The sequence below is a fragment of the Hyla sarda genome, chromosome 10, assembly GCF_029499605.1.
Source record: "Hyla sarda isolate aHylSar1 chromosome 10, aHylSar1.hap1, whole genome shotgun sequence".
Classification (NCBI taxonomy): Eukaryota; Metazoa; Chordata; class Amphibia; order Anura; family Hylidae; genus Hyla; species Hyla sarda.
The window spans coordinates 43,430,836-43,445,165 of NC_079198.1; the positions used below are offsets into that span (position 1 = coordinate 43,430,836).

The 14,330-nt window shown below is 42.0% G+C and overlaps 1 protein-coding gene and 1 long non-coding RNA gene across 12 annotated transcripts in view; one reads left to right on the plus strand and one right to left on the minus strand.

The window, feature by feature from the left end:
• The window catches only part of ABCG4 (ATP binding cassette subfamily G member 4), a 522,357-nt gene that overhangs the window by 225,622 nt on the left and 282,405 nt on the right, over positions 1 to 14,330 (plus strand). For all 11 annotated transcript variants that reach the window (XM_056543428.1, XM_056543421.1, XM_056543422.1 and 8 more), the window contains one exon: positions 2,154 to 2,284. In XM_056543428.1, coding sequence (XP_056399403.1) covers positions 2,154 to 2,284 — 131 coding nt within the window. The remainder of the gene's footprint in view (positions 1 to 2,153; positions 2,285 to 14,330) is intronic.
• The window catches only part of LOC130294047 (uncharacterized), a 58,337-nt gene continuing 56,927 nt past the window's right edge, over positions 12,921 to 14,330 (minus strand). The window contains exon 3 of the long non-coding RNA XR_008848367.1: positions 12,921 to 13,052. This is a non-coding gene — a long non-coding RNA (uncharacterized LOC130294047). The remainder of the gene's footprint in view (positions 13,053 to 14,330) is intronic.

Consider the following 14,330-nt stretch of genomic DNA (forward strand, 5'->3'; position numbering starts at 1 on the left):
AAGAATGTCCCCTGTAGTATTCAGCAGATAATAAGTACAGGAAGGATTAAGATTTTTAATAGAAGTAATTTACAAATCTGTTTAACTTTCTGGCACCAGTTGATTTAACAGGAAAAAGGTTTTCACTGGAGTACCCCTTTAATGCTTGCCAGTGCTATTCCTTTAGTAAGTGTGTCAGTGTTTTGAGCTTTTTGCCTGATGACCTTGCTAATGCCTGAAACTGACACAAGCTTTATCTTCTGCTGTGTACCTTCCAATGGATATGTTTAAGAGATTTTTGCTTAAGTATCTGCTTATTATATTATTATAGGTGCGGCTGCATTATAGAGGCAAGGAAACAGTACTTTTCAAATCAAAGTTCTGTGTTTTATTCACACTTGGCAAACAGCAAAAACAGTCTTAAAGGCAGTTCAAAGAAAAACGTAACAAAAGTTCATCTGTATTCCTTAGGTGTTTGTTCACACCTGAGACCATGCCATGCGGCATCAAGCAAGTCTTTTCCAGGCCTCACGGCAGGCTGCTCACCAGCTTCCAAACTGTCAGGGAAGAACTCCATTCTCAGCTCTCTCTGGCAGTGTGAGCTGCAATTAGCAAAATCCCCCTCAGCTGGTGAAGCAGGCTGCCTTTAAGGCCAACAAATGATCCCCACCCTACACTTGACCATTCCCAGTAATAGCCGTCCCGGATTGGCCTTCCAGTCTGCATCGCAGCACAGAAACTGAAAAAATTACTTCACCAAGGCCAGGAGCCTTACTGACATCAACCACCATCGCCCATCAACCACCATCACCCATCAACCACCATGCCTTTTACCTTCTCACAATATTTATGCAAAATAACCTTAATAAAATACAGTTTATAAATAAACAACATTTCTGGACGTTTAATTTGGCAAAAAATAATGTACATTTTTAACAAATTTACTTCACCAGAGAGAGCCTTATTTATGAAGTGAGCAGAAGAGTCTGGGCTGCTAGTTTTGAAAAAATTTTAACAAATTCCTTGACAATCAATAAAAAAAAAATAAAAAAAACACAAATTTTTATGAGATAACCTCATTTAATATCTAGCTCATAGCTAATTCAGAGTCTGAGTTTTCATTTTTAGTCAGTTTAGTAAGTTTTAGTCAGTTGACATTTGCATAACAGAGGACTTGTTCATGAAGTCAGGACTGAAGGCTTGAAAAAATGTCGCTTTTGAGGAAAATGTAACTTTTTAAGTTTGAGTCAGAATTGAGATTTGCACAACAAAGAAGGGCTTGTTCATGAGGAAGTACTGACACGTAACTGACACTTAGATGGTGATGCCGCAGTACTATGTACACAATACTTTTAATACAAATTGCCCACTGCTTTGCTAAATTTGCTAGATATTTGTATGTGATAGTTTTTACTGGTCTGCATCACTGCTTGCTGGAATTTGTAGAGCAACAACAGACTTCTGCAACTACTGACAGTAGGCCCCTATGTGAAATCAACCCATAGATTAAAGCTTTTCTCTGCTAGTTATGGGATTGTTTATCTGGCCTGCATCACTGTTTCTGGAATTTGTAGTGCAACAACAGACTTCAGCAATTACTGACAGGAGGCCCCTATGTGAGACCAGTCCACAGACTAATGCTGTGCTCAGCTGTGTAATTGTACAGATTAGAGTTTGTAAAGGCTCTCAATAGTGCTAGCTCTCTCTTCAAAATGTTGGCTGCACGCAGTACATAGGGCTTTACTGGTGTCTATTAGGCTGTGTCCTATTGGCCTGGGAGCTGATATACACATAAACCAGCAAATCATTGTATTGACCTGGGGTAATGTAATAGCTCCAAGCCATGCAAGGTACCCTTATGGCATCTCACTGCCCCAGTGCTTCCTCCTTTCCTGTAGATGCCAACATGTCATGTTTCCCATCCCTTGTGTAATTATTGGGCCACCACGAAATTCGGGTGAAATCTGGGTTTGCTCGGCTCGCTCATCTCTACTCGTGAATGGCTGCACCGATCTTCAACCAGTAAGAGGCATTATAAAAAGGTGCACCCACACTATCTACCTGTATGTTCAGGTTAGCGTTGGTGACCCTGACTTCAGATTTCATTTATGTCTCTCTGTGTACTTTTTTTTTTTTCTGCAACCTGTAATCTTGTTTTCTTTCTGCCTACATAGTTATTGAAATAGCATCAGGGGAGTATGGAGACCTAAACCCAGTATTATTTCGGGCAGTGGAAGATGGAATGTGCCCCATTAGCAGGGGAAAAAGCAAGCCAACTATAAGAGAACTAGACCTCTGCCCTCTGGTAAGTACTTATGCTTAGTATGGTTTGTATGGTAAAGATTCTTTCTTTACCAAATAGATGTGCTATGTTACTTCTCAGCACAACCAATAACTATGGATAAGCAAATATGCTACCTTACATTTTCAGAATAGCACATTTTAGTAGTGCTTCTGTTATTTGAAGGTCAGACACCAGAGACCTATGTCATCCTATGACTCTAATCTCATAACATATGTTAAAATATGACAACACATAGGGTTGTCTGGTATAGAAAATCCATTCACGGCTTATATGCACAACTTTATTCCTCCAGTACTTCCTCTACAGGGAATAGATCACTTGCTGCTAGATTCCTCCACAGATTAACCTCTTAAAGGAAATCTGTCATCCGTTTAGCCTGCACTAACCTGTCAGTACAGACAGGTAGTGCAGGTGACAATGATGGCAATGGTACTTACCTGATCCCATTTCATGCTCCGGTTCTCCCGCTATCTTCTTTGGTATCTACCGTTTTGTGGCTGACTTGGAGCATGGGTGGAGCTTCATGACATCATCGCTGCTGTTTGCTAGCAGTGGGACCCAGCAGAGAAGCAGGAACAGTGACGTCATGAAGCTCTGTCCATACTCCAAGTCAGCCGCGGAGCAGAAGATACTGAGGATGATAGCGGGAGAACCAGAGCACGGAACGGGATCAGGTAAGTATCGTGGTCATGAGTGTCACCTGCATTACCTGTCTGTCATCAGTTTCACCTGCCCCAACCTGCCGGTACAGATTTCCATTAACCTCTTAAGGACTTAAGGCTTACCTGTACGCCCTAAGCACGGTCCCGGTGTGAAAAACGCTGTGACCCGCCTTAACACCGGGTCAGTCCCGGCTGCTAACAATAGCCGGGACCCTGGGCTAACAGCGCGCGGCATCGATCGTTGTGCCGCGCGCTGTTAACCCTTCAGACGCGGCGATCAAAGTTGACTGCCGCGTCTGAAAACGAAAGTAAACGGTTCCCGGCAGCTCAGTCGGGCTGATCGGGACATCGCGATAAAATCGCGATGTTCCTATCGGCTGGGACGCAGGCGGAGGTCTCCTTACCTCTCTCCGCAGCGTCCGATCGTCGATTGATTGCTCCAAGCCTGAGCTACAGGCTTGAGCAATCAAGCCCCTATCTATGCTATGGCTTTGCAGGGATCAGCATAGGAGATCAGTGTGTGCAGTGTTATAGGTCCCTATGGGAGCTATAACACTGCAAAAAAAAAGTGGAAAAAAAAGTTAACAAAGGTCATTTAACCCCTTCCCTATTAAAAGTTTGAATCACCCCCCTTTTCCATAAAAAAACTGTGTAAATAAAAGTAAACATATGTGGTATCGCCGCGTGCGAAAAAAAAATTACAAAGTCCAAAATTGTGTATTTTTGGTCACTTTTTATATCATGAAAAAATGAATAAAAAGCGATCAAAAAGTCTGATCAATACAAAATTGGTACCAATAAAAACTTCAGAACGCGGCGCAAAAAATGAGTCCTCATGCCGGCCTGTACACGGAAAACTAAAAAAATTATAGGGGTTAGAAGATGAAAATTTTTAACATATAAATTTTCCTGCATGTAGTTATGATTTTCTTCCGAAGTACGACAATATCCAATCTATATAAGGGTGGTTTCACACCATGTTTTGTACTTACGGTTCCCGTATATGGCTGGGAGGAGGGGAGGTGGGGCTTAATCGCGGCGCCCACTCTGACGTATAGGGGAACCGTATTTATTGCATGTCTATGAGCTGACCGAAGTGAACCGCAGCCTCCGGTTGGCTGCGTTTTCGGCCGTATACGCTTTCCCGACCGTAGGCAAAAACGCGGTCGACCACGTTTTTGCCTGCGGTCGGGAAACTGCATACGACCGAAAATGCAGCCGACCGGAGGCTGTGGTTCTCTCCGATCTGCTCATAGACATGCATTAAATACGGTTCCCCTATACGGCTGAGTGCGGGCGCCGCGATTAAGTCCCGCCCCCTCCTCGCAGCCGTATACAGGAACCGTAAGTACAAAACGTGGTGTGAAACCACCCTAAGTAGGGTATCATTTTAACCGTATGGACCTACAGAATAAAGATAAGGTGTTATTTTTACAAAAAAATGCACTGCGTAGAAACGGAAGCCCCCAAAATTGACAAAATTACATTTTTTCTTCAATTTTGTCGCACAATTATTTTTTTTTCCGTTTCGCAGTGGAGTTTTTGATAAAATGACTAATGTCACTTCAAAGTAGAATTGGTGGCACAAAAAATAAGCCATCATATGGATTTTTAGGTGCAAAATTGAAAGCGTTATTATTTTTAGAAGGTGATGAGGAGAAAATGAAAATGCAAAAACGGAAAAATGCTGCGTCCTTAAGGGATTAAAGATGTGGCCTATTATGGCCCCCAGGTTGTGATAATTTTACAAATTTTTTTTTTCATCCAAAACTTTGTCAGTTTAATTATAGGGCTTGGTTGTTAATATTTTTTCGGTTAATCGATTATTTGAATAAGAAAAAAAAATGGGGAAGAAGATGACTTGTGTGTTAGATTAGGGAGGGAGTTAATGAGGAGGAGGGGATCAGACTGGAGGCCATCTGTGTGTTTTGTGTAAGGGATTCATAGTATTTTGACAGAGAGTTTTTTGGGTAGGCTAGAGGCTAAGTTTTGCAGAGGCTAAGAGTAGCTTTTTATTGTATTTAAAGGGGTACTTTAGTCGAAAAAATGTTTTGTTTTGTTTTTTTCAAATCAACTGGTGCCAGAAAGTTAAACAGATTTTTTAATTAATTGTATTAAAAAAATCTTAACCCTTCCAGTACTTATCACCTGCTGTATGCTCCAGAGGAAAATGAGTAGTTCTTTTCGGTCTGACCACAGTGCTCTCTGCTGACACCTCTGTCCAAGTCAGGAACCATCCGGAGCAGGAGAGGTTTGCTATGGGTATTTGTTCCTACTCTGGACAGTTCCTGACACAGAGGTGTCAGCAAAGAGCTTTGTGGTCAATCAGTAAATAACAACTCATCTTCCTCTGTAGTATACAGCAGCTGATAAGTACTGGAAGGATTCAACAGTTTGAATGGAAGTAATTTAAAAATCTGTTTAACTTTCTGGAGCCAGTTGATTTGAATTTTTTTTTAATAAACATTTCCTGGTTGTCCATCCTACATTCGCCCATCAGCCTATTTAGTAAAGAAGGGAACCAGCACACATAATCCTCCACTTCCTGTATCTCCTCTCTGCAACTATTGTTTCAAGCCTGTGACGCGGAGCCCAAAAACCGGGGACTCGGGATAGTTGCAGAAAGGTGCTGCAGGAAGCTGAAAATTGTGTGTTGGGGCATGGCTTGGCCATAGTGAGAGATGGCCCATGATCCGCCAGCTCCTGCAAAAGCGATTTTCTAAGCGACTCTGACCCTGCTCCGACAGTGTTTCTTAGCACTAATCCCTTCTTAAAACTCTCCTGCTCCACATGGCATCAAGAAGGGGGAATAAAAACTACGGGAAACCAAAGAAACTAACAAATATTTACTCCACTCCCCAAGGCAGCTTTCTGTAAGATGGTGCCGGGCTTACCTCTCAGTGTGTGCTCACAGCAGACAATGCTGACCCACACCTCACGTCTTCAGCCTCTTACTCCCATCGCAGTGCCTCTCTGCCTCCTTCACCTGGAACTGCTGGTCACCCACAACTTCTTGCCACCTCAAGCAGACAAGGAAGCCTCCGATGCTCCGCCATTGCAACATAGCGCGTCTCACTCAATTTCAGCTCCTTCCTCCCCTGCATCCAGTAGCACGGTCAAGCAAATACCTCGCTTGTCTTCAGCAGCAGAGGATGAGGACTATGCCTCCACCGACCTGCATCAATCTGTGAGTTGTGATTTTATTTTATTTATTTTATTTCTAAAGGAACTGCGTGTGAAGGTAGCAGACCTAGATGATAGGTCGCGCAGAAATAATATTAAAATTAGAGGCATACCGGAGGAGGTTTCAGCTAAAGGATTACAGGCCTACCTCAAATATTTTATGTCTACCCAGTACACCGCAAAGAGATCTCTTGTTGGATAGGACCCATAGGGTCCCCCGCCCTCAACACCTGGCGGATGATGTACCAAGAAACGTGCTGGTCAGAGTAAATTTTTTCCACAGTAAAGAAGCTCTGATGGCAGTCACTAGACAAAAGGACTCCATCCCGGACAAATCTTGTATGATTTCCCTGTACACTGATCTGTAAGCGGATACTCTTCAGATGCGCAGGAAGCTTCACCCTGACAAAGTTGCACTTCGTGATCACAAGGTGATGTCCAAAGGGGGCATCCCTACTTGTCTCCTCATTCATAGAAATAACAGTCTACATCTTATTAGATCGTTAGTAAATGGTGCCCGCTTGCTGGCCTCCTGGGGCATAGAAGCAGATATTCCGGTTGATGATAATGCTTCTTCCCCTACTACCTGATCGGAAGGTTGTTGGAAACCACAAAAAGGGTCAGCCGTGAAGAGGAGCAGGCTCATGTTGAATGTTTTTTCTCTCCGGCTGCCTGCAAGGGACAATTCTTTTCCCCACTCGATCTCTGATGATCGAAATTCACCACATACTTAACTCTATTAGCTTCTTAGTTCTTAGAGGGGTTGTTTGTTGCTTTTATGTTTTATTTTGTTCTCCCTACCCCCTTCTCTCTACTTCTTGCTTAAAAAGGATTTTTTTAAAATCTTTATTAAATCAATATTGTCAAAATGTACAACATAAGAGGAATAAGTCTCTTTTATTTTTTTCCCCATTTTACAAATAATACAAAAAAATTCAATACAGAATATATCATGAAAAATAGAAATACTTCTTCCTTTCTCTATTACTTTTCCCATACCCACCCACCAAATCTATCCTATGCCTATCCTATTGTGCTTCAGTAGAGAAAAGGGGGTCAGGGAAAAAAAAAAATAGGGGGGGGGGGTGGAATTTCCTCTCAATCTCTACTCATCCAGCATGTCCAAATCTGGATAAATTTTCCTCCAGAACCCCTTTTATAATAAATAGCTCTCTCCCAGTCTACAATTATCTCCTTTTTCCTAATAAATTGATCCAGTGTCGGGTGGGGGGATTGAATCCCTCCAGTGCTGCGCAACCAACTTTCTAGCAATAAATAGCATCATGCCAAGTGCAGTTTTAGAATTCACTTCCATATTAATATCATCAATATAACCCAAAATACAAGTCTTTAATTCTAGTGGAATCTCAAGGGAGGTTATTTTACCAATATAGCTCAAAATTGATTACCAATATCTTTGTATGTGGGAGCATTCCCAAAGCATATGCGTAATATCTGCATCAGGATTGGAACAACGTGGTCATCTAGAATCCTTTGAGAAACCAATCTTGAAGAGAAATGCTGGGGTCTGATATGCTCTGTATAGAATGTATAGCTGGGAGATTCTGGCCCCCTCTCCCATAGATTGGCTCGAAACAGATTTCAGGATGGACTTCCATTCTGCATCTGACACTCCCACCTAAACTTGCCATCTCCAGAAGGCAGCTACCTGATAAGTCTCCCAGTTCTTACCGTAATTGCTAATAATTGATATACTGTATTTTAGAGAGAGATCCTTTCTTATCCTTATTGTTCAGAATTAAATCCAAAACAAGTTCACTATTTACTTCAAGATTCATTAATTTATTCTGTGCCATTACGGCATGTCTTAACTTCAGGTATTGGAAGAGGGATTGTGGAGGCAGAAGGAAGTCCTCCTGGAACTCCAAGAATGAAAGAAAGTTACAATTTTTATATAGGTCCTTTACCCACAACACTCCCACCCTTTTCCAGTTTTCAAATCCCTGCAGTTTTTCTACCTCTTTCAAAATATAATTTCCCCAGAATGGTGTGTATTGATTAATCTTTCCTACCACTCTAACCTGTTTCACTTTGTTCCAGACTTTGTTCACCAGAACAACAGTCGGGAGAAATAATTTAGATGCTTTCAGGTCTCCTTTCTCAAGGGACATCACCAAGTTATTAGAAGATAAATATCTGGACATAACCAAGGCAGAGCTATTCTCAGCATTTCTTGTATCCCAGCCCACAAAGTGTTGGCATTGTGATGCCAAAAAATAAAACCATGGGTTGGATAGAGCAAGTCCGTCTTCCTGTTTAGGACGTTGTAAAATCTCTAGTTTTAATTTAGGCTGTCTTCCATTCCAAATCAGTTCCCTGAATTGGGTATTAATACTTTGAAAAAGTTTAAATGGTAACCATACCTGGGAGTTATATAATATGTATAATAGTTGGGGCATTAGAATCATTTTAATAAGTTTTACTCTACCAACCGGAGAGAGAGGTAACTTTATCCATGCAGCACTTTTTTGCTTAAATCTATCCAGAAGGGGGGTTACATTAAGCCTCTCAAAATCCTGGATTGAAGTTGACACCTCCAATCCCCAATATTTCATTTGGGTAATGCAATTAATAATAATATTCCCTTCTACTTGGACCTGAGATGTTGAAAGGTCCAAGAGCATTAGAAATAATTTGTCCCAGTTTATCATTATTCCCAGGAGCTTCCCATATCGCATAATCAGGTTTATTGCTACTTGCAATGAGGGACCGGTTTCTTTAACAAATAGCAGCACATCATCTGCATATAATGCTACCTTGCTTATATATGTACTGTATTGAAAGCCTATTATCCCAGTGGCAGAACAAACTTGTTCCACCAGTGGTTCCATTGCAATTGCGAATAGCAAAGGAGACATGGGGCGTCCCTGCCGTGTCCCGCAAAATAACGGGAAGCTTTTGGAAATCTTGCTATTTACTCTGATTCGCTCAAGGGGCTGTTTATACATCATCTGAACCCATTAAATACATTTTGAGGCCAAAGCCCATTACCTCCAGAGTCGCCAAGAGATAGGGCCATTGCATTAAAGGATGGTCTCTAGTTATTCTATTGAGAACCTCTTCTTCCAGCCTTCATTATATATCATATGCCTCTTTACCGGCAAAGTAAATGGTTTAAATGCCTCTCAAAAGAGGTCTTATCTATGGGCTGAAGCAAAAGCCTTGTCCTGTGACATGCTATGTGTTCAGGAAACACACTTACAAGCTTCTGATGCATTTTGTATTAAACAGGTTATATTCCTGCACATTTATCAATCATATTTTTCATCTAAGGCTAGAGGGGATTTGGTGGCGGTAAGGAACTCTGTAACGTTCCAAATGATGAATACGTTATGTACTGTTACTGTGTTCCATTAATAACATTGAATATACTATGTCTGTGTATGCCTCGAACAGGAGGCAATTGGCGTTCCTTAGAAAGGTAATTTGCATACTAAATAAGCATAAAAAAGGGTCACATAATTTTAACAGGGGACTTCAATGCAGTTCCGAACCAATCAGTAGGCCTGTCTTGCTCAGGCAAGAGATGTCCTATCTCCCTAGAACCTATATTCCATAAGGGAGGAGAATATGATGCTTGGCGGTTGCTCCACGCCAATGAAAGGGAATATTCATTCCATTCTGTCCCCTCTAAGGCTAGGTTCAGACTACGGAATCTCCGGGCAGAAAATTAAGAGTGCGGAGATTAAGAGTGCGGCCGGTGCTGACTGAATCAGTCGGCGCTAAGACCGCGCAGACACTGCAGTCTCCATAGACTGCAATGTGTTCTGCGCGGATTTCCATCTGAAGAAAGAGCAACGCCATTCTTCAGGCAGAAATTTCCAAGCGGATTTTCCGTTCACAAATTCCGCTTCACAAATTCCGAAGTTTGAATTTGTGAACGGAAACCCATTCACTACACTATATGTTTTAGCAAGCGGAATTTCCGCCTGCAATTTCAGAGAGGAATTGCAGGCGAAATTTCCATAGTCTGAACCTAGCCTAACAGTTATTTGAGAATTTACTTGATCTTTATAAATAGAGCTCTGCTAGAGATGCTTAAATCCTCATCCATTGCTCCAAGCTGGTCAGATCATAGCCCTATCACACTAGAATTAACTGAATGTGATAAGCCTTCTCCTACCTACATCTGGCGGTGTAATGAGTTTCTGATTAGACATCTTACCTATAGAACTGAATTGATAGCTGACTTATGTACATATTTTTCAATTAATGCTACTAGTTAGGTCTCTAAAACCACTTTATGGAATGCCCATAAGGCAGTCATTAGATGTTCTTTTATTAAATGGGGTCACATTTTTTAAAGAAACAATCGGCAGCACTTAATGCCCTATTAGAAGAATAAAAACGAGTAGAGGACTTAAATAAAACATCCCCATCCCCCCCAACTGTGGAGTCACTTCGCCTAACTATGATGATTATGTGAGGAACTTGCATAAGCTGAAAGCGCGATACTATGCATACAATAATAAGACTTGTGAATTGTTGGCCACTCACTTGAGAGAATGCCATAAAAAATCTAAGATACCTTATTCAGTGACCCCCCCGACCTACGCTGGCCCCGACATACGATAATTTCAACATGTCATGACAATTTCAACCTCTGAGAGGCCATCGCATGTTGAAGGCAGCATCAACATATGATGCTTTTGTATATCGGGCCATCGCATAAACGGCTATCCGGCAGCGCTGACTGCTTCAGCTGCCACCGGATAGCCGTTTACGGTGCCCTGTGTGCTCCGGTGATGGTCTCCTACCTGTCCTCTGGGCTCCGGAGTGTCCTCTTCAGGATCCCCTCCATCGCCGGTGCTCTCCATCGTCGTCATCACGTCGCCGTGCTCGCCGTCCCGTCATGCAATAGGAGCGGCGTGCGTAGTGATGTGATGACGGCGACGTGAGAGCGACGATCCCGGGCAGCAGAGACGTTCCGGAGCGGCGGGGACATCACAGGGACGCGGCGACAGCGATGGAGCGCAACATCCAGGGCAGCTGTGACGATCGGTGATGGTCCGGAGCGGCGGGGACAGGTGAGTACAGCTTCCTATTCTTTACATTGCACGGATCCCTCAACATACGATGGTTTCAACAAACAATTGTTCATTTGGAACGGATTACCATTGTATGTCCACTGTACCACTGTGTACCACTGTATATGGAATGACACCTCCTCCCATAAAATGTATCATGCAGAGGCTATTGCAGATTCCTTTATGTCATTAAACTCTATAACTTAGCAGAGGATCAGACTGTCCACCAACCCTCTCAAGCTGATATAAGGGCATACTTAGAACACTTGACACTACCCTCCCTTTCCCCAATTCAATTGAACGCTTTAAACAAGCCATTTTCGGAAAATTAAATTACCAGTATTATTAAACTCCTATCCAATGGCAAATCCCCTGGCACTGATGGTCTGACCAATGGCTATTATTAAGAGTTTTCCACACTACTCATTCCTCATATCTTAGCATTCTTTTCCAATGCTATGGACACAGGTTCTTTACCTAGAGAAAACCTGGAGGCCATCATAGTTACCCTTCCCAAGCTTGGTAAAACGCCTGATAAGCCAAGCAACTTTTGAATGTGGACATAAAAATCTACACTAAGCTATTTGTCTTGCCCCATTAATTCCTCATTCTAGAATCAAATGACCAAGTTAGGGGCGACACGCCTTCTTTACCGTGAGGACTGTGAATCTATGGAACGGTCTACCTCAGGAACTTGTCACAGCAGGAACAATTAACAGCTTTAAAACAGGATTAGATACATTCCTGGAACAAAATAACATTAATGCTTATGAAGAAATATAAAATCCCATCCCTTCCCCAATATCGCGCCACACCCCTACCCTTCAATTCCCTGGTTGAACTTGATGGACATATGTCTTTTTTCGACAGTACTAACTATGTAACTATGTAACTAAGTTGACTTTAAGGGTAGGCATGCCTTTGAGAACACCAGAAGAGTAATTAATTTATTGCATCATGTGGATTATAGCAAAATTCCATCTATTTTCTCGTCCCTGGATGCCGAGAAGGCTTTTGATCACATTCATTGGTAGTTCGCTTTTTCGGGGCTCCAGGGCATGGGCCTTCATGGTCCCATAATTAGGGCTATCCAAGCTCTTTACACGACCCCAAACGCTAGAGTGTTTACGAATGGCACACTTTCATCTAGCTTCTCTATCACTAATGGTACCCACCAGGGTTGCCCACTCTCCCCGTTGATATTTATTCTCTGTTCTCCCTAGCTCTTCGTATGGACATCAGGTAGTTGAGCAGGAAAAAATGCCAGGATACTCAGGCGTGTTACGTAAGGAGAGACAGGCATCCAGTTATGGATATAAACTTTTTTATTGGGCTAAAATCAGACGCTTTTCGAGGCTGTTGCCTCTTTCTCAATGAACAATGGCTTAATGAACAAGTGCTGCTTAAAAACAGTAAAAACCAGCGAGCAGCCCGGGTACCGGAACGCCCCGTGTGACGTAACCAAAACACCTTTTGGGGTGATGACATGTAAACAAATACAATTCATATGATAAAAACATATTAAAAAGTTGACATTGACAGATCAGATAAAAACTTAGAAAATATATGAGAAAACATATTAAGTTATTGTCCGCCGTGTAGCGTCTAGATGTCACATGCAGCTGTTAGATGGTGTGGGCATATAAACAGGTGGGCGCCAAAGTTATGCTGTTCTTACCTGGGGATGGAGAAAAAACACTAGGGAGGATACTGCCGGTAACTGAAATGTATGGGGGGGGGATGTATAAGTCCAGGGATAGTGTCCAGTGTCAGCGGAGGATTCTTCAGATGTAAAGTGGGCACATGTGCATTGCTGTGCGCAGTCGGAACTGTGACAACTCCTATAGGCTGTGCGCTTGTGCTTGTGTTGGATGTCTGGCAGTTACAGGGGAAATTAAAAGGTGCGTATAGTTAGTGAATGTCAGGGCAGGTATAACAGACAGAGTTTGTTTAAACTCCTATGAGAGAGTTATAATAAAATCAGGGGGAATTAATATAAATGGGAATGGGACTGTACCCAATATCATGGATGGTTAAAGCATGGGCTGTGATGCCTAGTATGGAGTCAAGAGGGGTGTGGTCCCTGGTTCTTATGGGAATTTTTTCCCCCACAAGGTGAGCACACGCCTGATCGGTGCAACCTCTGTTCTCTGTTACATCACTTTGTTACAGACAAACTGTACTTAGGAGAAGCTCTGCTCTATCTTTTTGTCTGCGTTAGATTTTACCTATCATGGGACCCAGCAGTAGAGGCTTCCAATCGGATGGCTAACCAGGATCCAAAGTTTTTTTGAAATTGGATTCCAATCAGCACCAACCAAGGAGCATTGGAGCATCTCGACACAGACAGTGGAATCTCTTACAAGTACTAGATTTTGACATGCAATTAGTGTGGATAAGTAACATACACTGACATTTATTTTATAGTGGCTTTCATCCATACAGTTTGACTATTTTTCCAAATAAGATCTCTGCTTTGGTTAGCCACATTGAAATAACCAAGGATAGGTTATTTATTTTATTTTTCAAGTGTATTTATGTGACCCATGTGGTATCATCACTATCATCAGTATATTTTTCCTTTACTTGCATTATTTCTGTTATCAGTGATCTAGAAACCAGTGCATTTTATAGCATATTACTGTTAATACCATCAATTCAAAATCAGTGCAATTTTAGTAAATTGTTATTATCACTATCATTGGATCTTGTCATAACATTTTTTTTATTTTTGCCCTCTCAATATTACCATCCCACTCATACATGCCTAGCATTCATATCATCACTATATTCACCTCACATCCCCAGTTTCCTCCTTCCATACGTTTTCATTTTATCCATACCCACATACCTCACGTAGATTCTCTGCCCTAAGGTTTTACTACTAATTTACTTTGGAACCACTCCACCAATATGGAATACTGTGGCAACCGTCTAAGTGAAAGGGTGAAATTGATCGAGCAATCATTAAAACAACTGATCAACACCCAGAATGTCACTCAGACCACCACAGAACCTAGAGACATACAACCGGAAATAGACCTCCCTAAAATGTTTCTAGATTTGGTAAAGGCTACTAAAGAATGAGATCCAACATCACTTGGATCTGAAATTCATGCAGATCTACATCCCCAGAGGTCTATGACTACGTTC